Below are 22,727 nucleotides of genomic sequence, written 5' to 3' on the forward strand. Positions count from 1 at the left end.
TTTCCACCGAATTAGTTACAGAAAGTTTTTGGGTCTTAAAATATGTTTTTAGATGGAATGGGTAGCTTTTTTATATTTTCTTCCTCAAATTTTTATGGGCTTTTTTAACAAGATCTTAAAAAAATGGTGTATCACGAAACATTGTTATACTTTTTATATCGAAGCTTAAAGTTTTAACGGGCTACAAGCCACAAATATGCCCGTATCGTTGTACGGTAAAAATCCATACTTCTCCAAATGTAACGGAAAAGAGAGAATATAATAAGAATTATCGATAGCTTGACTTGCCAGCACTAAAAAGAGGGGCTAACATCGCGCTCATAACGCTCCCAAATTTCCAACTGCTCGAATCGTTGGGCTCCACTCCGGAACCTGAAAATACATAAATCGCCGGGAAACAAAAATTACAATGATATTTTTGGCGTGAAAAACTATTTTGAAGTTTTGGAATTATAGCGGTTGAAAGCTTGTCCACTTAGTGCGTATTTTCCGTTTTTCGTTAAGATATTTGAATGGAAGAAAAGTGCAAAAGCTCGTGTTGAGAATGTTGTCAACCTAAAAAGACAGAGACAGACAGACACAAAATTCGATGTGGAATATTCGCTGACAAAATTCGTTCAAAAACCGTACAAAAAAACACTGATAGTCCACAGAGTTAAATTCGTCCAAATTTAAAAGTGTTATGCAGAGTGTGGTGTGGGTGTTATTAGCTGCTGCTGCTGTTGCTGCCTCCCCCAAAACGTCGTCTTCCCCTTTCCCCCGATTTGTGAATATCCATACAAAACAGATCCTACAATAACAACAACAATAGTGTGAAACCACAATTTGGGTGAGTTCTTCCCCTTCTTATCCCACTATTCCCCCATTGAATACTTTCTTCAGCCACGTACCAACAAAAACTGTGTAACTGTAACGACTCTCTCTTCCCCTTCCCCACCTTCGTTTAATACTATTTTCGGGTAGAGCCAAGAAAATAGTCCAGAAATTTTTACCCAAAACTTGATTACGCAGTACAAAGTACATCACAGTGTTATTTTTCGATTTCTATGGATTTTTAGTAGCAAAATGCGTTGGTTGCTTTTATTTATACCCAAACACCAACAAAAATACCAGACAGCAAAAGAGTGAGAAGCATATAGAAAAGCCGCCAAAGCACAAGTGTAAACGAGCTACAGAGAGAGCGAGAGAGCAGCTTTTGAGAGAGCCAGCGCATGCGCTTGAAAAGTGGGTGGGGTATGGGGGAGGGGCTGCAGGTGAATGCTGTTGCCGTTGTAATCACCACGCGAATGTGTGTGCGTTGTGTTTTTGTTGTGGTATGCGAGCGCGGCAAAATCTCTAAACACCGCGCTTCAATTCCAACCAACTAACTAACTTGGCTAAAAAGAAACATACTATTGACGTTGCTTTTTATTTTTAAACCGCCTTTTGTTGTCATTCCTGGTGACGTCATTTGAAAAACTTGTTTGTTTGACCATTGTTTTTAATGACCAACCAGAGGGCCTAGCCCAGATCTCTAGGTCTCAATTTCCAACTGGATGAGGAGAAGGTTGCTTTCTATCAGACTTTATGTTTACTTTTTTATGTGCAGCTCGGAAGCAGATAAGCCCAAATGTATTTATATATGTACATATGTATATAATAGTACTTGTAGATATGTGTGTCGAGTGTATTTCTCTGATATGTTTTGTTATCGTCACGTGGGAGTTGTAGTGTAGTGCATAGGAATATCTGTCAACTTAAAAAGTCATGAATGAGGGAAAGAGATGAAAGTAGTAAATGGCATATTCCCGCTATATTTAGAAATGATCTTTGATTCAGCTTCAAAAGGCAAGTAATGTCTATGTGAAAGGAAGAAAGGGAGGAATCTTGGAGACTCGACACACAATCAATTCACAGTTAGATTTTAAAATTTTGTTGCGATCATAACTAGATGGCGCCACTGAATCACAAAAGTGGTGTACAATGGCAAACCAAACATTCGGTCTTGTAAATAAAAACATTTGGCACGCTTGTCGTAAATTTACATATGTATATAGAAGATCAAAAAGTTTTAAACTGATGATCTTTTTAGAAATGTAATTTAATGGTACCTTTAATTTAATTTTTTTAAGAACATTCATAAAAATAAAATGTAAAAATGTGTAAGCACGGACAACAAAAATAACTATGCATAAGAAATTGGGATTCAATAAATATATACGAATACAGTAGAATCCGCTTATAGCGACTTTCAAGGGACCGACGATTTTTCGTCGTTAGACCCGGAAGCGCACTAAGCGAAGGATTTAAGTGTATAAGTCTGTCTGGGGACCAATCAAGCCATCGAGTTTTTGTCGCAATATCCGGACGGACACTATAAGCGGAGTCGTTATAACAGGATTCTACTGTATGTTGAATATTCATTAAACGCTAATAATGATTTTTAATAGTCACTAAAACTAGTTCTCTATTTCTTATAGTCCTCGAGATACACATTTTTCGATAACACTTTACACGAACAAAATAACGCCTGAAAACCAAGTCAACTAATCCGTTTTTTCTTCACCTCTTTTGCTTGGCTGACTTGCCCTATATCCTGATATCTCAAGCTATTTTCATTTCCGCTTGACGAGGTCCGCCCAATGTCATGCGATATATACCCTCACACCTTAAAAATACACCTGGTATACCTTTGGCACCCCGATAGGAATCTAAGTTTGGATCTGGGCGAAACTCTTTAGCCGACATGCAAATGTGCCATAAAATGCTCTCGCCTTCTTGACTTTTAAACTTTAAAGCCAGGAAGAGGAAATGCATAAAGTACCGCGAGGGGGGTTTACTGGGGGATAAAAGGGACTAACTGTATAGTAGTCCCAGCTCAGGTCCGAAATTCAGTAAAGGCACGCCAACCGTTGCTTAGTTGTACTGGTACATGGAAAAGGTTACGAATTTGCATAAAATCGAATATTTACATGTGGTCCTTAGGATACATATATGGGTAATAGTGTGGGGATTTGTGTGCGTAACACTTTTGATGATGGGTCAACATCGTAAACACCAGCGAGTCCCAGACCAATAAAATACATTTTGTGTTGTGTAGGAAAATGAGGGAACGCCTCTTGAAGTGGAAATTTTTGGAAGGAACCAAGGGATTTACTCTAGCTATTGATTATCAGGCATTTTTAGTTAATGTTTATCATTAGCTTTGGTTTATAACCCTTTAAACCCTTGATTATAATGGTTTATAAAATTTATGTGGATAAGAGAAAACCATTTAATTTTTTTTGAATTTATTTTTTAACATACATACATATGTATATCCCTTTTAAAATACCTGCTGCCGTAATCTCTTTATTTAAAATATCCTAACATGAACTCTTAGTGCAATAAACTCGCGGCAAATTATGTCATGTACACCCTTTTGTTCTCAATAAATTTCCATAGAGACGTGACTTTCTTGAAGTTGGAAACAACTCCCCGTTAGAGTGTTCCCCATTCGAGTTTTCCTCGGGGCTCAGCCTTTTTCCTTTCCATTGTTTATTGGACTGCGGATGCCAGCCCAGCTGACGACTTGATAGAATGAGTGCCTGACTGATGGCAATATGCATATTGATATGGAAGCCATCACCTACATTCGGTTACGGCAGGAAAAGTGGAGCAAATAAGGCAGGGAATTGTGCTTGGAGGGGGGGAAAAAGCGGAAAAAAGCGGGTGGCAGACACTCATAAAGTTGGTAAGAGTGACAAACATAACACATGTTTCCACTCAATAGATACGTGTACGTACCAAAGACGTTATATGTGCTCGCTGGTACGGATATATGTAGAACACCCTTTGCGGAAAACATCATTTACTGCCATCCAATTAAGGCAAAGGCAGGTTTCGTGTGCAGGTCGGTGTGGGCGCATTTGTTGCCATCAAATGGAGAGAAATAATCATTAAAATGAAATGGTATTGTATAGGGGCTCGGACTTGAGAATGCCCTATACCTCAAATATTTAAATAAAAGCGATTTGTAGGAACAAATAAACCCATTTATGATAAATTATCTGAAACTGCAAAATCTTGAGATAAAGATGTTTGATTTTGTGATGCTTATGCATATCTCTTATCAAGTTATTTAAATATTTGTTATCTTTCTCTGAATTACATATTATTAATCTGACATACTCCGTATGTAGAAGCTTATATAATAGGTATGCCAATAGCAAAAGTACAAATTAAATTTGCTAATAAGAAATAGCATGCGGAAGCTCAAATCCCGAAATGTGTGGGCTGGACTGAAGTGATTTAAGACAAGACGCTCGACGAGAGTTTTACCGCTGCCCAGAGAGATATTAAAGCCATAATAAATTTATCTTTTTTAATGTTTTTGCAGTCGCCAAACAGTCGTTGCCGTTCTGCCGTGTCGTGTTTCCGTGCCCCCAAAGTTTGCCATGATGTTGGACGATGACAACTCGGATCTGCTGGTCTGTGCATCGGAGATGCAGGAAGGTGGGAGCTCAACGAACTTATTTAACAGTCCGACATTGAGTGATGTGGATTATTGTGTGCTCTATTCTGTTTGCAGACCGTTTATACTTTGTGGCCTTCAAGAAGAACATCAAGCCAAAGAACACGATTAATACCCACTACTTCAGCATCGATGAGGAGTTCATCTACGAGAACTTCTACAACGACTTCGGTCCCCTGAACATCTGCATGCTCTACAGATACTGCATGAAGCTGAACACCAAGCTGAACGCCAAGTGCCATGCCAACAAGAAAATAGTTCACTACACCTCCATGAATCCCGGCAAGCGACTCAATGCGGCCTACCTGATTGGTTCGTATGCAGTAAGTGCTCCTGGACTTGAAAGTTTTATTGATTTTAAGTGGACGTTTGAACATGATAATCATTTATTAAAATTGTTTAGTTGTTACAGAAGAAATATAAATATAAAAGTTCAAAGAAACTTAATTTTAAAAGACAAGTAGATAAATTCAAAACTATTGAAAAGCTGTTCTGTTTAGTGTAATTTTAAAATTTAAAGCTAAAACAATGAATCAATGTCAAACAAACAACAAAACATAGACAGTCAGTCATATTGACTTATATCATTGTCTAATTACACACTTAATAACATTTTAAAGATCGCTTATTGCAATGAACGATGAATATTAATTGGCAGAGTTTTACAAAACAGAACTCATTATGTATATATTATAAAAATACTACATTTAACAAGAGAAAACCTTTTAAAATTTCATGATTAACTCTCTCAAGCGTTCACTAAATGAATGATAATAATCCTAAACTAATGGTTTTCACCTTTCCAGATTATCTACCTAAACAAGACGCCCCAGGAGGCGTATCGACCGCTGGTCGCTGGCGAGATTCCTGCCTACACGCGCTTTTGTGACGCCAGCTATGGACCCAGCAACTTTAAGATTTCCCTGCTGGATTGTCTAAATGCTGTGCACAAAGGATTGCAGGCGGGATTCTTCAACTTCAACGACTTCGATGCTGAGGAGTACGAGTATTTCGAGCGCGTGGAGAATGGCGACTTCAACTGGATTGTGCCGCAGAAGTTTATAGCGTTTTGCGGGCCGCATCAGAAGAGCAAAACGCTGCCGAATGGATATCCGTGCCATGCACCCGAACGCTACTTTAGCTACTTCCGGGATAATAATGTCACGACGGTGATTCGGCTGAACGCCAAGGTCTATCACGCGTCATCCTTTGAGAACGCCGGCTTCGATCACAAGGATCTGTTCTTCATCGATGGCAGCACGCCGAGCGACGCGATCATGAAGAAGTTTCTCTCCATCTGCGAGACGACGAAGGGAGCAATTGCGGTCCACTGCAAAGCGGGCTTGGGACGCACGGGCAGCCTGATTGGAGCTTATATAATGAAGCACTACGGGTTCACTGCCCTGGAGTCCATTGCCTGGTTGAGGCTCTGCCGGCCGGGATCGGTCATTGGACATCAGCAGCAGTGGATGGAGGAGTAAGTGTTTGTTATAAGAAAAAGAATCCCTAAGTAACGATTTATTTATACTTCGTTTAGCAAACAAAGCTGGCTTTGGTCGGAGGGCGAACGAATGCGCCGGCGCACCACGCTGCCCATCCTCAAGCACACGTACGGGATCAACAGCCTGGAGCTGAAGGCCAAACTGGCATCGGCTGCCTCCGATACCGCGGAGCATATGGATCTGCTTTTAACCCGCGTGAAAGGCATTTCCCAACGCGTGGATACCATGCACTTAAACGACCAGGACACCTTGGATGCTGCTTGTGCGGATCAGACGGATGAGGAGTTATCGGAGCAGCAGCGATTGGAGCAGGACGAGCGAGCCTTGTACGAGTCCGCCGAAGATCCCAACTGCAACGTTAGCGATGACAACGACACGGACACGCTCAGTGCGCCGGCCGAGCAGCCTCTGTCCTCCAGCTATACAATATCCACACGGCGCAGGAAGTCGCCTTCGGCCGCGAACAAGCCAACGGTTATAGCCACATCCCTGAGGCGTCTGGTCAATCCCAATGCCAATCGAAGTGGGCTGAGTACCGCTTCCGGGGTGTATCCTGCTCCCGAGGTGGCCAGCTGCACGGAGAAGAAGTTGCGCAAGCCGAGTGCAAGTGTCTTCGAGGCAGCTCGTCACACCATCGCTTCCACAGTGAGGATGACGCAAACGGCGCTGGAGAAGAAGCAGGCGCAGACGCAGGGCGACAAGCTGAACCAGATCAAGGCTTTAAGGAGGCACCACTCGCGATCAGTTAATGTTAATAGCAACAGGTGGGTCAGAAGGCTTTTAAGTGCCTTTTAAGTGAACTAAGTTAAGAAAGGAACATTTATTTAGAAGTTATCTGATATAAAAAGTTATGTATTACAAAGTAAACAATAATTTGATGCATTGTACATGAAGTTTAGGTATATGTACTTTTATCTAAAAGAACCATGTAAAGCTGTTCCTACTAACTCATATTTCTTTATTCATTCCAACAGCGAACAGGAATCGAATCTGCGGCACACAAGAGCTCGATCGCAGCCCTTCCGGAATAACAACAACGGAGTGGTTGGCAATCCAGCGATGGCTGCTTTGAAGGCCGGACAACCCACTTCCTCGTGTTTGCCAACGAGCACTGCGGCAGCTGCCATTTTGGCCAATAATCTGAACAACAACAGTATCGGGACTAGCAGCAATAATAATAACAACAACAACAGCAACAGTAATCTAAGCAACTCCCTGAATAACTATAACAACAACAACAACAATACCACTAACAATATTCTGGCCAGTTCGGGGAGCAGTCGCACCCGCAGCTTGGCGATCTATAGCAAAAGGTAAGTACAGGATAATGCCCCGAATCCCAGAAAAAAAAACACTTTGACTCGAAAACTCCTCGAAAAATATTCTCGTTATGTTGGATTTGTATTGGATTTGATTTCGTTCCGTGTGCGGCTCTGCTTTTTAGCAATTTGTTGTACTTAATTTATACTTTCGTTGCCCTCCAAAGCACTTTCCTTTTTCTTTACACAGCCCCCGTTTCAATTGTAAATATTTTTAGGTTTTTTATGTACTGTCGTAACTTTTTTAGTCGAATTATCAGCAATGAAAACGAATTCTGAAATGTTATTTCAAACCTAATAAAAAATATATTTGTATTTGGGAACCTTCTTTGTTAAACAGTTTTGTTAAATATTTTCGAATTTAACTCACTTTTGATTTTAAAAAGTTCGACAGTACTTAATATTTTTAATGTAATAGTTGCCCCTCAGTTGTAAAATGCACCAAGTTAACATTGAATGCCGTTTGACCACAAAAACTAACCCGAAAATAATATTCGTTTCCCTTAGTTTAGTCGCTAATTTAGTTTTAATTTTATTCTTGTTTGTACTTAGCATTTTTTGCATTGATGTTTAATGCATGCCTAAATTGAAAAAAATATTTATTGTTGCGCAAAAAAATAATAAACACCAAATTATCGAAATTATGCCGAAAGCTTGCGAAATTTATTTCGAACGTTTTGTCTTTGTTTTGGCCTTGTTTGCGTTGCTTCTATTTGTTGTGTATATTTGTTAAGGATTATGGAGTACACATGGTATATTATAAAAGTATCCTTGCAGAGCTTCCATGTCATTAAATAAAACGTTTCATCAAATATTATCTTAATCTGTATTTCTTAAATGTTCGAAATTGTTTTTATTTTTTTCATTTATTTATAAAGTGACCAAACTCTGCAAGGTATTAGAATCTTCGGACTCCGAAGCTTTTTCCGTTACTCCTCTTTTAGTAAGACTGTTGCGTTTTTGGGACTCACACTGTACCCGTAACCCGTACACCATCTCTCTTTCTCTCTCTGTCTCTTTCTCTTCTCTCGTCCCATTTCCGCCTGTCCCCCTTGGCTTTCGGTTCCGTTCTCGTTCAGATTGGAACTGAAGCACCTGCGAAAGGCGGAACAGCAGCAGCATCAGCAGGCGGAGCTGGAGCAACCGATGCTGCCGGCGGAGAAGCAGCTGCTCCGTCCGTATGCCACCATAAACGAGAGCAAGATACCCGTGGTGTCCGGCAGTGGTGGTGCCGGCAGCTCGGCCACCATTCCGCCCACGCGTGGCAGCGCCGCCCGCACGTCCCATCACCACATGACGCTCCGGGGGAGATCCCGGATCCGTTACCAGCGTCCCAATGCCGGCGAACCGGCTCCGGCGGCGGCACAAACGCAACCGTGCACGGTGGCGACGGCTCGGTATTATCGGGACGTTTCGGCGATACCCACAATGGGTGTCCTGGGTAACAGTGGTGGGTGCTCCTCCTCTTCTGCCGCCGCCTCTCTTAACATAGCCACACGCTCCGCATCCGCCACGCTCGATCTCAACTCCAATCCGCTGCCGAAAGCAAAGTTAACCAGCCTCAACAATAATCAAACTCCCACACCTCCTCCTGCAGACACAAGCCGGCTTAGTGGGCGTGGCAGTGCCGAATTGCAGGCGATCATCGAGCACAGCCTGGTCGCCGGTGCGGCCAAGCGGAACAAGCGATCGCTCAGCTCGACGCGACTGGACAAGGACAAGAGCGACGAGTACAACACGAAGCTGTTGCGCAAGACGGCGGCCGCAGCGGCAGCAGCGGCCACAGCAGCATCATCATCCGGAGGCAGTGCAGCGACGGCCACCGGCGGCTCCATCAACCACTCGCCCTCCGCCAGCAGCAGCAGCATCAACAACAATTGCAAGTTCAACAGTTGCAGCAGCAGCAACAGCGGCAGCTTCAAGCTCTCGCGCCGCCTCTTCGGGGAATCGGGATCCTCGGCCTCGACGTCCGCATCGAATTCGGGGATTCCCACGCCCACGGCACCGCCATCCACCAGCCAGTGGCACCAGCATCTGGGGCGCGGCACGAGTCGCGTGTCCAGCGAAAGGGATCGGGAACGACAGCAGCAGCAGAATCAGCATCAGCATCAGCAATCCCTGGACCATCAGCAATCCAACCTCAAGCTGCGCAAGAAGATCAGCTACTGAGACGATCCTGGCCGGTCCTGGCTTCCTTTAGTTATATAGACTATATTTTGACTAGTAAATTCACCGTTTCCTCAATTCACCCACAATTTCCCTCCGGGAGTGGCAATGCAATCAGATTTGGTGTTTGATTAGAAGACATTTTATTAATCTTTAGGTACTATATCGTTTATACTCTTACATTTTTGTAGGCAAATTTTTGAAATTGTTATCAATGCTATTAAATTTGTTGTATTAAATGGCTTAAATTGTGCAAAAACCAAAATTGTTTGCATTTTTGTAACAGGCGTAATTTAAGGTCCATTTTGGCATCGTTTTTTACAAGCAAACATTGTACAGTGACCAAATTTGAAGAACTACAAAATGAAATTGTTACCGTAGTGATAAGACCCAAACTGTATTTAATTTTTGTGTAATTATTATTTTTATTTAAGAACGTGAATGAATGAAACAAATTGAAGTAATTGTGGTGCAAATTGTATGTATGTGCATTATCTTAAAGATGATTTTTGAAATTTATTTTTAGTTTTACGAACTTTACAAATAAATTAGAAAACATGTGGTTAATAATTATTTCACAGTTAGATGTAACATTTTATTAGTTTTACGAAATTTGTGTAAGTCTTATATAAAAGAGCATGTTTTGTATAAAACAACTTAACTTTTGGTGTAATTTATGAAGGCATATTTCAACCAGCTAATAGTATTTTTTATTGTACCGGTTACAATTTTGATTTTTTATGATGTATTTATATTGCCTTTTATCAAAGGATATCACATATGTAGGCTTGTTTCTTAATATTCAATTTTTTACACTTTTTAGTCCGGTCAAAGGTTTTCAACGTTTTTTTTAATGGTAATTGCAGTTGTGAAAGTTCAATTGAAATTTGTATAAAATTAATTGTATAAAATAATCATTCAACTTTTAAAATGTTCCAATTAGTTACTTAAATACGATTACATGTCCCTAACGATTCATCAAATTTAATTAGCATTGGTATCGGAAAACAGCGCTCTGAATTAAGGGGAACTCCCCTTTTTCAAAAGTCAAAGTGCCATTTGATTTCCCTATTGCATCTGGCTTCAATCTTGTTTGCCTTATCATTATTGTACAAAGTTAACATAGACGTTTAACAGAATACCTTGAACAAATTACTTTTTCACGTTATACACCCTCTACTGTGGGCAATGGTATTAGCAGAATAAGTCGTAAGTTAAAGAGAAATATGTGCATTATCTGACCTTGTTTAGAATGTAAATAAGAGAACGTTTACTTATTTGTAAGCCGAACTAGTTAAAAATAAATGTTATATTTATTGGAAACGGTATTAACTAGATCAGCATTGTGCTAAAGTACTCAATTATCTGGTCGTAGATCTTGCTTTCCAGTGCCACAAAGACCACGTCGAAGGCGCAATTCAGCTCGACACACAGCAGAGGTTCCATCGACGACGACTCCAGAGTTCTGATCGAGGGTCTAATCTTTAAGGCGCTCAACATGCTTAAAGTCTTATCCTTTGTGGTGACGTAATCGTCTGAACGGATGACCTCGAAAGCAGCTTCCTTGAGGGCGGGATAGAAGTTCTTGAAGTAGTTGTGTCGATCGCAGAGGCGCAGACCCGAGTTGTCCACACTTCCGGCCTCTGTAAGCTCCCTGTAGGTGTTAAACTTCTTCCGGCGTTCCGCCTCAAGGTCCTCCATAGCATCGTCCAGGTTGCTCCCATCCGTACTCACCACCTGCATTTTATCCGTACGTCCATTATCCGCTTCGTTCATGATGATAGCCAGCATTTCGATAGCTGCTCGCTGGCGAGCATCCTTTTTCTTGTCCGACTTTCCGTAGCGAATAATGGAGGCCACGGAGCAGCAGGCCACGAATTCCGGGGCGTTCGGAGTGCCACTCTGCTGGACAATTTCGATAGTGGGCAGCGGCATCTCGTGGCGAACGCAGTAGTCCCGCAGCTCCTTCAGCATATCCCGGTTCAGGTTGGTAAGCTCCTCGCACAGATCGGACACCGTGTTGGTCTCACACTCCTCCAGCAAACTTTCAACGCCGGGGAGTTTCCTGATTTTACGCAGGATGTTGGCGGCAGCCAGATGTTTGGCGTCACGCTTTGACCGGCCTAAAATTTGATACATGTTTATTAATAAAAAAAGTCAAAGCTAACATCAATAAATTTGTTTGTCTAGTCATTTTACCATTTCCGTAGGCTTCAATTTCCATGAGAACTACTTTACAAACGTATCCTCCGTCTTCACCATCGATATAATCATACGTTGGAGGAATATTCTTCGACTTGGCGCAGAATTCCTGAAGAGCAGAGACAGCTGATTTATTTTCCATTAGTGTAAGGGTGACGTCTATCTAGCAGTTATTTTACAAAATATATCTATGGACGTTTTTATAGCTGTCCAGTGCACTTCTTAATAGAGATGACAGCGATAGTCACGAACCGGTGCCAGTCACGAGCGTCGCAAGTCACAGTTTGAAGTTAAGGAATATCTAATTCAAAACTATTACAGTAAAATTAGATATCAATAATTTTAAAAACAATTCTTAGTAGCAGGGCGACTTTGTAAATATGGACGTCAACTAAACGAAAAGAATAACAAATAATATTATTGGTTAATATGGTCAATAAAATGCGCCTAACTTAGAAAATTGTAATAAATACATACCTTTAAATCGAAGATACCTTTAAAAGAACCTTTTAAAAACAAGGGAAGAATTTTTTACTGCATAATTTTAATTTATTTAGACTGTAGACAGAGACTTACCTTAATGAAACCCAAAACTCGTTAGCTCCGAGGCCTTTGTTATAATACCACCGATAAGAAAAAATAAACATACGTAAGCTAATATGACAATATTGAAAGATGCTAGAAGCATTTCCATTTTTAAGATTACTTTTTTAAAATTCAACGTCCGAATTAATACAGACAATCGTACACGTCACTTTGACACGAGTTAGCACCCCCGAGAGTCAAGGCAACCCTGTTGCTGAAAGTATGACATTAACAAGTGTTGCTGCTAGAAATGAGCAAAAGTCACTGTTTCGCATCATTCATCGGGAGTTTGATTTAAGAAAAAAAAGTTTTTTTGTGTTTATCTGACTTTTAAAATTTGTTCTTAGTGGCTTTTAGTATTCTTTGAAACAATATTTCTCATGTGAAATGGTTTCTTTCTCTTGAAAAGATCAAATTGAGCACCTTATCGAAACCCGTGATTTAAAAATAACTGCTACCGATGGTAGCCCTGTGATTAGGGTACATCTCTGGTCACAGGTCAGAATCAAATGGAGACGAGTTTTTGAACAACTGCGGAACGTTTACTGCGTTTCATAATCAATAATTCTCTGGTGGCAGGCAAAACACCAGAAAACAGCTGGCAAACCAAACAACAACAGAGCTAATAGAACCAAATCTAATGTCAAGTTCGGTATTAAAACTACAAAGAAAATCTAAATAGGAAGTGGTGGCAGTGAGACACAGTGGCTGCAAAAAAAAGTGTGACTGCTAGAGCTGTGAAAACCCATCAGCGATCATCTTAGCGAGGGTCATTAATTAGCGACATAGAAAGTTCATCGATTCGCGGGTCAACGAGATGGAGGATACTGCCGCCGCTTCTCCCGCAGCCGCCACGGCTGCTGGATGCGACGCCGCCCGTCAGAAAATCCCGGAAATCGCTTCCCCCGGCGGATCCAGTGTCCGCCTACTCATAAAGTCGTCCAACCAGCAGTACGAGGATCTCAACGTGGACTCGGATCTCTGCTGGACGGTCCAGCGGCTTAAGAAACAGCTGTCAATGGTCTATCCTGGCAAACCGGTGGGTTCTCGAGTTTCTGTCCTTCAAAAATGTTCCCAAATTTCCCAGGCCTCCTATCTTATCGCATAGTTTGTTATTGTTTATCATCTCCGTTTGGCATACATAAATACCCGGTGCTATTTGCGTCTCAGCCGCAAGTACACGTCAGTAGATTGCCTCTTTAAATTATAGCCGTTGTCATGCACTTGCGTCATGCACTTGGTCTAGCCAAATCGATGGCTTGGAAAATGAACTGGGATTATAATTGTTACGGTTTGAGGTTGATAAGGTTTTTAGTTAACATACTTCACACTTCATACTTCATACTAAATTTGATCAAAATAACATTCCGGTCATGTGCCTTTTTGTTTGCATCTCACATATTTATAACTCTTACTTATATTTACATGACTTCTGAGTCATTGCTGCAGGTATATTTATAGTACAATTAATGCAGTTCATTACGAAAACCCGAGGTTAATTACTTCAGTGCATAACCAAGTGCAATTCAAGTTCCAATAACAATAAGAAGGTTTCTAAATTTGTGTAGTTATTCACATTACTTTCTGAAATTCATCAACATATAAACATCTGCATCTATAAACAAACAATCGGTGCACTAATATCGGCGTAAATAAATTGATTACTTTAAGTACTTTGAAAAGGTTTGAACGCTATCCTTGTAAGTTGTTGGTTTATTAGCTAAATAATTTAATCTATACTAATATTATAAAGAGGTAAAATTTGTTTGTTTGTTTGTTTGTTTGTTTGTTTGTTTGCAGGGAATAGGCTCCTGAACTACTGGTCCGATTTAAAAATTCTTTCACCGATAGAAAGCTATATTATCGTGGAGTTAAATAGGCTATAATTTATTTTGAAAAAATTAGGGATCCGTAAGAAAATTGCAATATTGTCGCATATAAAGTGAGTTGCTACCTCATCACACTGACAAACACGCTCCCTTAGCATTTTAACTCAATTTTTGTGTTCACTGTGAAATTGTTAAAAAAAAGAAAGAATTTTTATTCAATTTAAGTTGAACTGTGAAAATTATGTGGATCGTGCATTTGAGGATAAATTCACCACTCTGTCCATAGTCCGAAATGCTTAGAGGACGACGTGCAAACATTGGCCACAGACATCCAAGCCAGCAACAAGTATATTCACAAAACTTAAGCGAAGAAAGACAAATGAGCGCATGGAGATCATTGGCATCATTCAATCGCTTGGCATTCCAATATGACCCCACTGCGGACTACAGTGATAATGAAAATTTAGATATTGGACTATATACCGATATTGCAGTGCGTTAAAGTTTAAAAGAGAAACGGCTGGATTGTGCTGCGCAAGTGGAGAAGTCAAACTGGAAAAGTGTTAAATAACCATCTTTCTATACTTCCCCATATATTTGAAAAATGTTGCAACATTGACTTTTATGTTGTTAAATTGTGTTGGCCAGCGAAGCGGACACAGGCCCTCTAGTTTATAATAAAATGAAACACTTTTTCTATAGCACTAATCGAATTCCTTATTTTCACAGAAAATCCAAGATCAGAAGCTTATCTACTCGGGTAAGCTATTGGATGACAGCCAAAAAATATCGGAGGTGATACGCAGCTACAAGGATGTCTACCAGCAGCACCACATCTTTCATTTGGTGTGTGCCAGCAAGCAGATAATACCGACGCCAGCCAAGACAATCCCTGTGCCGCCCAAGGATGCTGGGCCAGCGCTCCAGGAGGCCAGCGGGAATGCAAATGAGCTGCGACAACGTCGGTCCACGCAGCAGGCAACCACTGCGTCTTCCGTGGCAGGTGACATTGGCTTAGGCAATCCCTGGGCGCAGTTCTGGCAGCAGAACCAGACGGCATCGGCGGCAGCCAATAGTGCCACTGTCAGTGCCAATCCCCATGCGCTTTTCCAACAGCAGGCCCTAATCTACAACGCCTGGATGCAGCAAGTCTACGCCCAGTACATGCAGCAGTTGGCTCTTAGGTAAGTTGATATTGCAATCAACTGAAAGTTAAAAACTTAGTCACTTCAGAGCTCTATGCTGTATACACTTCATTAGCTAAATAAATTAAAAACTATTATTCCATTTATATGCCCCTTGGTATTATGAATTCGTTTCGTTTATTTTAATATAGTTTGCAAGACTTACAATAACTATATTAGATCGTTTCAAATAGTAAAAATATCATGATATTTTATACAGATTGCAACCTAATTCTTTAATTTCCTTTTTCAAACATTATTAGCCGACAGAATTTTGCAAAACAAAATGTTTTGGTACATCTAAATGTATTTTTGGTTATCAGACGTGCTCCCATTTAATTTTTTTTGGGATTTGCGATTACAGCTAAACAACACGAGTTTATTTTTAGGCACTTCTAAATTGTATACAGTTTTATGTGCGCACTCTAGTTGGGGATTTATTTGTTGTATTCTGTATTTATCTAGAATTATTCTTTATTTTATGCAGATCTACGTTGCCTGGATCAAACGAATCTGCTTTGCCGCCACTGTCGCAACCCCTGCTGCCCCAAATCCCGCTGATTGCTGCACGAAACTTTCCGGAGGCGCAACCAGTGGTTGGAGCAGCGGCAGACCCAGCGGCGCAGGCCCAGGCACCTGCCCCCCAGATAAATGGAGCACCGGTTAACAGACCAAATTTCCCCAACATCCAGGAGGAGCCTGAAATGCGCGACTGGCTGGATAGCTTCTTTAGCTTTACGCGATTGGCAATTTTCGTGACTGTCCTGTACTTTAACTCCTCGCCGATGCGGTGTTTGCTGGTGGTGCTCATCGCCGGAGCAATTTATCTGTAAGTATTACATACACTTAATATGACACAATATAAAAATTATTGTAACTAATTCCTCTTAATTATTTTAACTCTTACAATAAGTAATCAATTATTTATAATTAATTATTTCATTTATATTTGTTTTAGGTATCACATTGGTGTCCTGAGACGTCGTCGTGAACGCAACAATAACAACATCAACCGCAACAACAACGCTGGTGACGCCGCCGCTTTTGCTGCAGTGCAGCAGATTCAGCGGATGATGGACGCGGCGGTGGAGCGGGAGAACAACGATCCCCAGGCGGCTAACGAACCTGGTGCAGTGCCAGCAGCTGGACCTGCTGCTGCTGCTGCTGGTGGACAGGATGCCATCGATGGCCCTGCTGCTGCTCCTCCTCCGGCTGCCGTTCCTGCTGCTCCAGCATCCGCAGTCAATCCGGATCAAGCTGATGTTTCCGCTGAAGCCGTTGCCGTGGAACCACCAAATGCCAATAACTCTGTGATTTCCGTTGTGCGCACCTTTGTCATCACCTTCTTCACATCGCTGCTGCCCGAGGCGCCGGCGCTGTAGAGGATCGATCTGTGGCATCTGTGGATCCCAGTGGGCCATCCGCTAACCAGCTTTACAGCTTAACGGCTTTCCTCTTTCTAAACACCCGTAATCAAAATGTTATTCCGTTTTCCTTTCGGTTTTGCATACCTGAGAATGTAGCAAAAACACACAATTTGGTTTACTAGCTGTAATAATAATGTATATTTATTTTCTGTGTGTGAGGACGTGCTGCGATTCCGTGGCCACAGCTCCAGTAGTTGGTAGAATTTTAGATAAATAAGAAAGTAAACTGTTTTTGATGTGAATAGTAGAATGATTATAATCTGCACTGAAATCTGTGCCAGAGACGAGAACCTATGAAACCGAGATGCAATTTAAAATAAAACATATGCTTTAACACCAAAACACTTAATTGTGAAGTGGTGTTTACAAAGTGCAATTCATGATAGAAAAATAAAATTGATATGCTTCATTATTTTAATTCAAAAATTGTTATACTGCTAGACTGTTAATTATTATTTTATAAAAAATAAAATTGTATAAAATTTAAAATATGATTTGAAGTTATATTGCAAGTTTTCTTTTATAATTTGGAAGTTAAAATATTTTTAAGCGAATTAAGTCATTATACTACAAGAAACCAATAATTATTATTCAAAATTTTAAAAATTGCTGGTATTTTCCGAAAAGAAGTGTATGAATTGCATTGTGTAAACACCGCTTAGGGAATTTTCCTAGGGAGGTTCTCTTAACTTTCGAAACAGCTCTCTTATCGGAGTGGAAAATTTTCAGCCCAAAATTGAACTGAGATCCGGCTTCCCCCACGGGTAAGTGACAATCTCGAACAGCTTGCTCTTTTTGCTCCGCTAACGCACAAAATTGGTTTCTTTTCAGCTGCGATGAGATGCATGGAGAGCGAGGCTTATCGCTGGATTTACGATGGGGTCCAACTGCTGATTAGGAGCTGTTTCGCTGGCCGCCTCCTCCGATGGCTTCAGAAGAGTGCCAGAGCTCAGAGCAAACGGATCGGATCATCCAAGTAGAGAAGACTCAACACCAAGAACACAATTAAGTTTGCACTTGATCTGCTCGAACTGATCCCACAAAGCTGCCGAAAAATGTGGCGGGCGATTCAACAGCGCGCAACAATCGCGCATCCGTTCACCAGACAACGCCATGTGAGTTGATTCACCTCCCCAATTGCATCTCCAGTGATTCGTTGGAAGTCAGAGAAGTATCACTAAAGATTCCATTCATAAAGTTGTAAAAACAATTAAGATTTGTGCAGCCTTAAAAGTAATTAAGCTTTGGTTTTTAATTGTTTTAAACATCCAATGTACTTTTTATTTGTTGTCAAGATAAGAAACAAAAATTTTCGTCATTTATAATAATGATCCATATTATATTTTGTGCATTTTATAAATTGTACTAAAATGTACAAGAAAAATTTACAATGTGGATGGGTAGGAAAGGGTATTTTTAATCCCAAATAAATGTATTGGATATAAGACCATTTTTTCAAAAGATCAAAATCATTTATGTTAAATATTAATATTAGTACAATTTTTTTCCTATTTCACTGACTCTTATTGTAAATTTCATTTTTTTCCTTCGACAGAGTCGTGTGATTGCCATTCGGCGAGAGGATCAGTCTGTGTGGGAGCGAAGAGCTCCTTTTGGACCCACCCACGTCCAGAAGTTGGTCAAGCAGAATGTCAAGGTCATTGTGCAGCCCTCCAATCGCCGTGCATATCCCATGCAGGTAGGCATTGATGTAAATTTAAACTTCCGTCCGCCATTCATAAGTCGTAATTTTCCATGGCCAGTTGGCAACGGATTTATTGAGTCTGCGGCTAATCGCCACTGGAAATCATATCGGTAGTCAGGCCAGCAACTAGGTGTATGTGTATTATACAGTATACACGCCCCCCAAGTGCTGCATCATAAATAAAAAAAAACTCGGATGATAAGCTCCTCTGCATGGAGCTCTAATTTTGGCAATTGCCTGGCCTTGAAATCGAGTACAAAACAAACGAGGAGGAGAGAAAAAGCAAAGGAAGCGTAGCTTATCGTTCGGAGCAATGATTTCAAGGAATTTAAAAAGTATATTCTATTGATTTATAAAGATTGTACTGTTTTTGAAAGGCGCACGTGAGGGAAAAGATTAAATGGGTTCAGAGAATCATAACTTAAATAGGAAAACAATAACACTACAATTAGCTTGGCAATAACAATTTACAAACTGGAATTTCTTAACAAGATTACTTTACTCGATTAAAAAGTGATTTTAATTGCTGAAGTTTCTTTGATAATTAAACACTATTTTTATTACTGTTTTTAAAAATTAGCCGTGAAAAAAAATATTCAGATTAGAATAAATAAAACTGTTTAAACTTGAAATAACTTGAAAAGAAGGAAAACCCATTTTTCTTAAATACATATTTAGATTTGAATAACAAAAAATCTTTGAACTTAAATAACTTGGAAAGTAGGAAAATCTTTTTTTCTTCCTAACGACAAGAGCAAAGAAAATAAAATACTTTAAGCCACAATCACTATTCTGGACATCCAACTTTTATCTTTACCACATTGTTTTGTTATATTTTTCCCCAAAACAGGCTTACATGCAAGCTGGTGCTCACATTCAGGAGGACATAAGTGATGCATCTGTGATTTTTGGAGTAAAACAAGTCCCCATTGATGCTCTAATTCCCGGCAAGACTTACTGCTTTTTCTCGCACACCATAAAGGCGCAAGAATCGAATATGCCCCTTCTGGATGCAATTTTGGAAAAGGTTGGAAATACTTTCTTAACTAAAAATAAATGTGGGCATTAACTTTTCTTTTATTTAACTAGAAAATCCGCCTAATCGACTACGAACGAATTATAGATGAACGCGGAGCTCGTCAGGTGGCTTTTGGAAAATATGCTGGAGTAGCTGGTATGGTGAACATCCTGCATGGAATTGGATTGCGTCTTTTGGCATTGGGACATCACACACCCTTCATGCACATTGGACCCGCCCACAATTATCGTAATTCCTCGATGGCTCGTCAGGCGATCCGGGATTGTGGTTACGAAATCTCGCTTGGCATGATGCCCAAGTCGATTGGACCACTTACCTTTGTGTTCACTGGCTCTGGAAACGTTTCCCAAGGAGCGCAGGAGGTGTTTTCCGAGCTGCCCATAGAGTATGTCCCGCCAGAAATGCTGCGAAAGGTGGCTGAACATGGAAGTAAGTGATCTTTACTGAAATTTAGTACTTTTCTGATTCTATCTAACTATAATTAACTTCTTTTAGATCAAAACAAGCTCTATGGTTGCGAGGTGAGTCGCTCGGATCATCTGGAGCGACGCGAAGGCGGTGGCTTCGATGCCAAGGAGTACGATGAGTTCCCCGAACGCTACATCTCCACTTTCAGCACGAAGATTGCTCCTTATGCCTCAGTCATCGTGAATGGCATCTACTGGGCAGTTGGGAGTCCCAAGTTGATCAGCATTCCGGATGCCAAGAACCTGCTACGTCCTGCAAATACTCCCTGGTTGCCAACGAGCAAGGGAAGTCCCGCGTTGCCGCATCGCATGCTGGCCATTTGCGACATTTCCGCAGATCCCGGCGGCTCCATTGAGTTCATGAACGAGTGCACCACGATCGACACTCCGTTCTGTTTGTACGATGCGGATAGGAACAAGGACACCAAGAGCTTCAAGGGACCAGGAGTGCTGGTCTGCTCGATCGACAATATGCCCACGCAGTTGCCCAGGGAGTCTACGGATCTGTTTGGAGAGCTGTTGACACCGCACGTCCATGACATCATCAAGAGCGATGCCAAGAAGCCGCTGGAGGAGGAGCAGTTCTCGTATCCCATTCAATCGGTAAGTACTGCTAAATAGGGCTTTCATTGGTTTATAAATTATGATATAACTTTCGATGTCTTGTTTTATATTAAGCTTGTCAAGTTTTGATCAATAATAATATATCCTTCAAATGTAATCATTTGTTGAATAATTATGAAGGATATGTTATTTTGCTTTTACTGTTTTATTTTTTAAATAGCAGTATTGTTTCTTTTTTTAAAGAAACTTTCTTTCTAAGTGCATAGGGCCCTGTTATCAGCATCTGTTATCAATTAGCTAACTCTCCGCTTGTTTTCAGGCCATTATCGCCAGCAACGGTCAGCTGACCGAGGGCTTCCAGTACATTCAGGAGCTCCGAGAGTCGCAGAACCACCGATCGCGTCACAAGATGGAAGGACGATCCGAGTCGAACAAGAAGGTCCTCGTCTTGGGAGCTGGAATGGTCTCCGCTCCTCTGGTGGAGTGGCTGCATCGCGAGAAGGACGTTAGCATCACGGTTTGCTCCCAGGTCAAAGAGGAAGCTGATCGCCTGGCCCAACAGTACGCCGGTGTGGATAGCGTCTATTTGGATGTGAACGAGAGCACCGATCACATGCAGGAGCTGTGCGGCAAGGCGGATGTGGTGGTCTCCCTGCTGCCCTACAGCCTGCATGGAATGGTGGCACGCTACTGCGTGGCAGAGGGAACCCACATGGTCACGGCCAGTTACCTCAACGACGAGATCTCCGCCTTGCACGAGGAGGCCAAGACCAAGGGAGTGACCATCATGAACGAGGTGGGCTTGGACCCGGGAATCGATCACCTTTTGGCCCTGGAGTGCATCCACGAGGTGCAGGACAAGGGAGGCGTTGTCGAGTCCTTCGTGAGCTACTGCGGTGGCCTGCCGGCACCGGAGCACTCCAACAACTCCTTGAGGTACAAGTTCTCCTGGTCACCGAGAGGCGTGCTCCTGAACACCCTCTCCGCGGCCAAGTATCTGAGTCAGGGACAAATCGTGGAGATTTCCGGTGGCGGTGAGCTGATGTCATGTCCCCGCAGCCTGGACTTCCTGCCCGGTTTCGCGCTGGAGGGTTTCCCCAACAGGGATTCCACCAAGTACGGTTCTCTCTACGGTTTGGGCCGGGATGTCCACACCCTGCTGCGTGGAACCATCCGCTACAAGGGCTTCTCCGAGTCCATTAAGCCCATGCAACTGCTGGGCTTGATCGATGCAGAGCCACATGCTCTGCTGCATCCCAGTGGACCGGATGTCACGTGGCGCCAGCTGGTCATCCATCTGCTGGGCATGTCCGATTCGAGCATCTTCTACGAGAACCTCAAGCAGAAGCTGAACGAGCGCATTGGCGATGTGGAGGGCATCGAGAGCCTAGGTCTGCTGGACGACACTCCCGTGGTCAAACTGAACACTCCGCTGGACACGCTGAGTCACTATCTCTCCAAGAGATTGGCTTTCGGTGGGTTTCCCTATTTATTTTGAATATGTTTATCTTATTTTAAATTATACTTTCTCTTTACAGAGCGGGATGAGCGTGATTTGGTGGTTCTGCGCCATGAGGTGGGCATCCGTTGGCCCGATGGTCGTCGTGAGGAGCGTGGCATCAACTTTGTGGTTTATGGACAGCCACAGGGTCATTCCGCCATGGCAATGACAGTGGGCAAGCCAGCGGCAATTGCTGCCAAAATGATCCTGGATGGTAAGTCCTCTTTTGCTTCAAAGCACTCTGAAACCATTAATTCTTTCATAATTTTCCTCTACCAGGTGAAATCCAGGAACGCGGAGTCCTGCTGCCCTTCACACCCGACATCTATCGACCAATGCTGCAACGTCTGCGCTCCGAGGGTCTGACTGCCACGGAGACCTCCAGATGGTTGAACTAAGTAGTCTGAACTGATCCCGATCGCATCCTAGCCATAAGTCTTATTGATTGATTTTTTAATTTTTTTTCGAACAGCCCACCGCGTCGTGTCAATTTTCTTGTCTTATTTATCGCTCAGGTTTTTCGTTGTTCGATAAGACCGTAATTATGTTATCTTAGTACTGAAATAAGTTTTATGACTGGAGCTACTTGAAGTGCGTAAACAAGTTAAGGTTGTTGTCGACTTTGTGAAATATGTTTCCTCTATGTGAATTAATTATAAACTGACTGTGAACGATTGCGGAACTTTTGATTAAAAGAATAAATATTTATGGAACTAAACATCAAAGTTTTATAATGTTTGTTTCT

The 22,727-nt window shown here is 41.8% G+C and overlaps 4 protein-coding genes across 6 annotated transcripts; 3 read left to right on the forward strand and 1 right to left on the reverse strand.

Annotated features, from left to right (window-relative positions):
* The first annotated feature begins 299 nt into the window (after window positions 1-299).
* Window positions 300-10,816, forward strand: LOC108100797 (dual specificity protein phosphatase CDC14A). 2 transcript variants are annotated; one of them, XM_017204851.2, is made up of 7 exons: window positions 300-829; window positions 4,358-4,473; window positions 4,550-4,815; window positions 5,299-5,969; window positions 6,030-6,758; window positions 6,969-7,307; window positions 8,393-10,816. In XM_017204851.2, exons 2-7 carry the CDS (start codon window positions 4,416-4,418, stop codon window positions 9,480-9,482), a joined length of 3,153 nt encoding a protein of 1,050 aa, XP_017060340.1. In that variant the 5' UTR covers window positions 300-829; window positions 4,358-4,415; the 3' UTR covers window positions 9,483-10,816. The 2 variants fall into 2 exon arrangements, with proteins under 2 accessions (XP_017060340.1, XP_017060342.1); XM_017204853.2 differs by having other exon boundaries at window positions 302-829; window positions 8,911-9,035.
* Window positions 10,050-12,422, reverse strand: LOC108100812. Its single transcript, XM_017204879.2, has 4 exons — window positions 12,258-12,422; window positions 12,159-12,187; window positions 11,679-12,072; window positions 10,050-11,602 (listed from the first exon to the last, which is right to left on the reverse strand). Exons 3-4 carry the CDS (start codon window positions 11,821-11,823, stop codon window positions 10,812-10,814), a joined length of 936 nt encoding a protein of 311 aa, XP_017060368.1. The 5' UTR covers window positions 11,824-12,072; window positions 12,159-12,187; window positions 12,258-12,422; the 3' UTR covers window positions 10,050-10,811.
* Window positions 12,423-12,752: 330 nt separating this feature from the next.
* LOC108100807 (homocysteine-responsive endoplasmic reticulum-resident ubiquitin-like domain member 2 protein) lies at window positions 12,753-17,048 on the forward strand. The gene is made up of 4 exons (XM_017204872.2): window positions 12,753-13,305; window positions 14,825-15,279; window positions 15,767-16,108; window positions 16,238-17,048. The coding sequence occupies exons 1-4, from the start codon at window positions 13,084-13,086 to the stop codon at window positions 16,659-16,661; spliced, it is 1,443 nt and encodes a 480-aa protein (XP_017060361.2). The 5' UTR covers window positions 12,753-13,083; the 3' UTR covers window positions 16,662-17,048.
* Window positions 17,049-17,627: 579 nt separating this feature from the next.
* On the forward strand, window positions 17,628-22,700 carry LOC108100798 (alpha-aminoadipic semialdehyde synthase, mitochondrial). 2 transcript variants are annotated; one of them, XM_017204854.2, is made up of 8 exons: window positions 17,628-17,821; window positions 18,262-18,405; window positions 19,262-19,438; window positions 19,501-19,879; window positions 19,946-20,520; window positions 20,801-21,956; window positions 22,020-22,196; window positions 22,262-22,700. In XM_017204854.2, the coding sequence occupies exons 1-8, from the start codon at window positions 17,762-17,764 to the stop codon at window positions 22,378-22,380; spliced, it is 2,787 nt and encodes a 928-aa protein (XP_017060343.1). In that variant the 5' UTR covers window positions 17,628-17,761; the 3' UTR covers window positions 22,381-22,700. The 2 variants fall into 2 exon arrangements, with proteins under 2 accessions (XP_017060343.1, XP_017060344.1); XM_017204855.2 differs by lacking the exon at window positions 17,628-17,821 and adding an exon at window positions 18,026-18,106.
* Window positions 22,701-22,727: the final 27 nt, after the last annotated feature.

Source organism: Drosophila ficusphila, unplaced genomic scaffold, assembly GCF_018152265.1.
Source record: "Drosophila ficusphila isolate 14025-0441.05 unplaced genomic scaffold, ASM1815226v1 contig_855, whole genome shotgun sequence".
NCBI classification, from domain to species: domain Eukaryota; kingdom Metazoa; phylum Arthropoda; class Insecta; order Diptera; family Drosophilidae; genus Drosophila; species Drosophila ficusphila.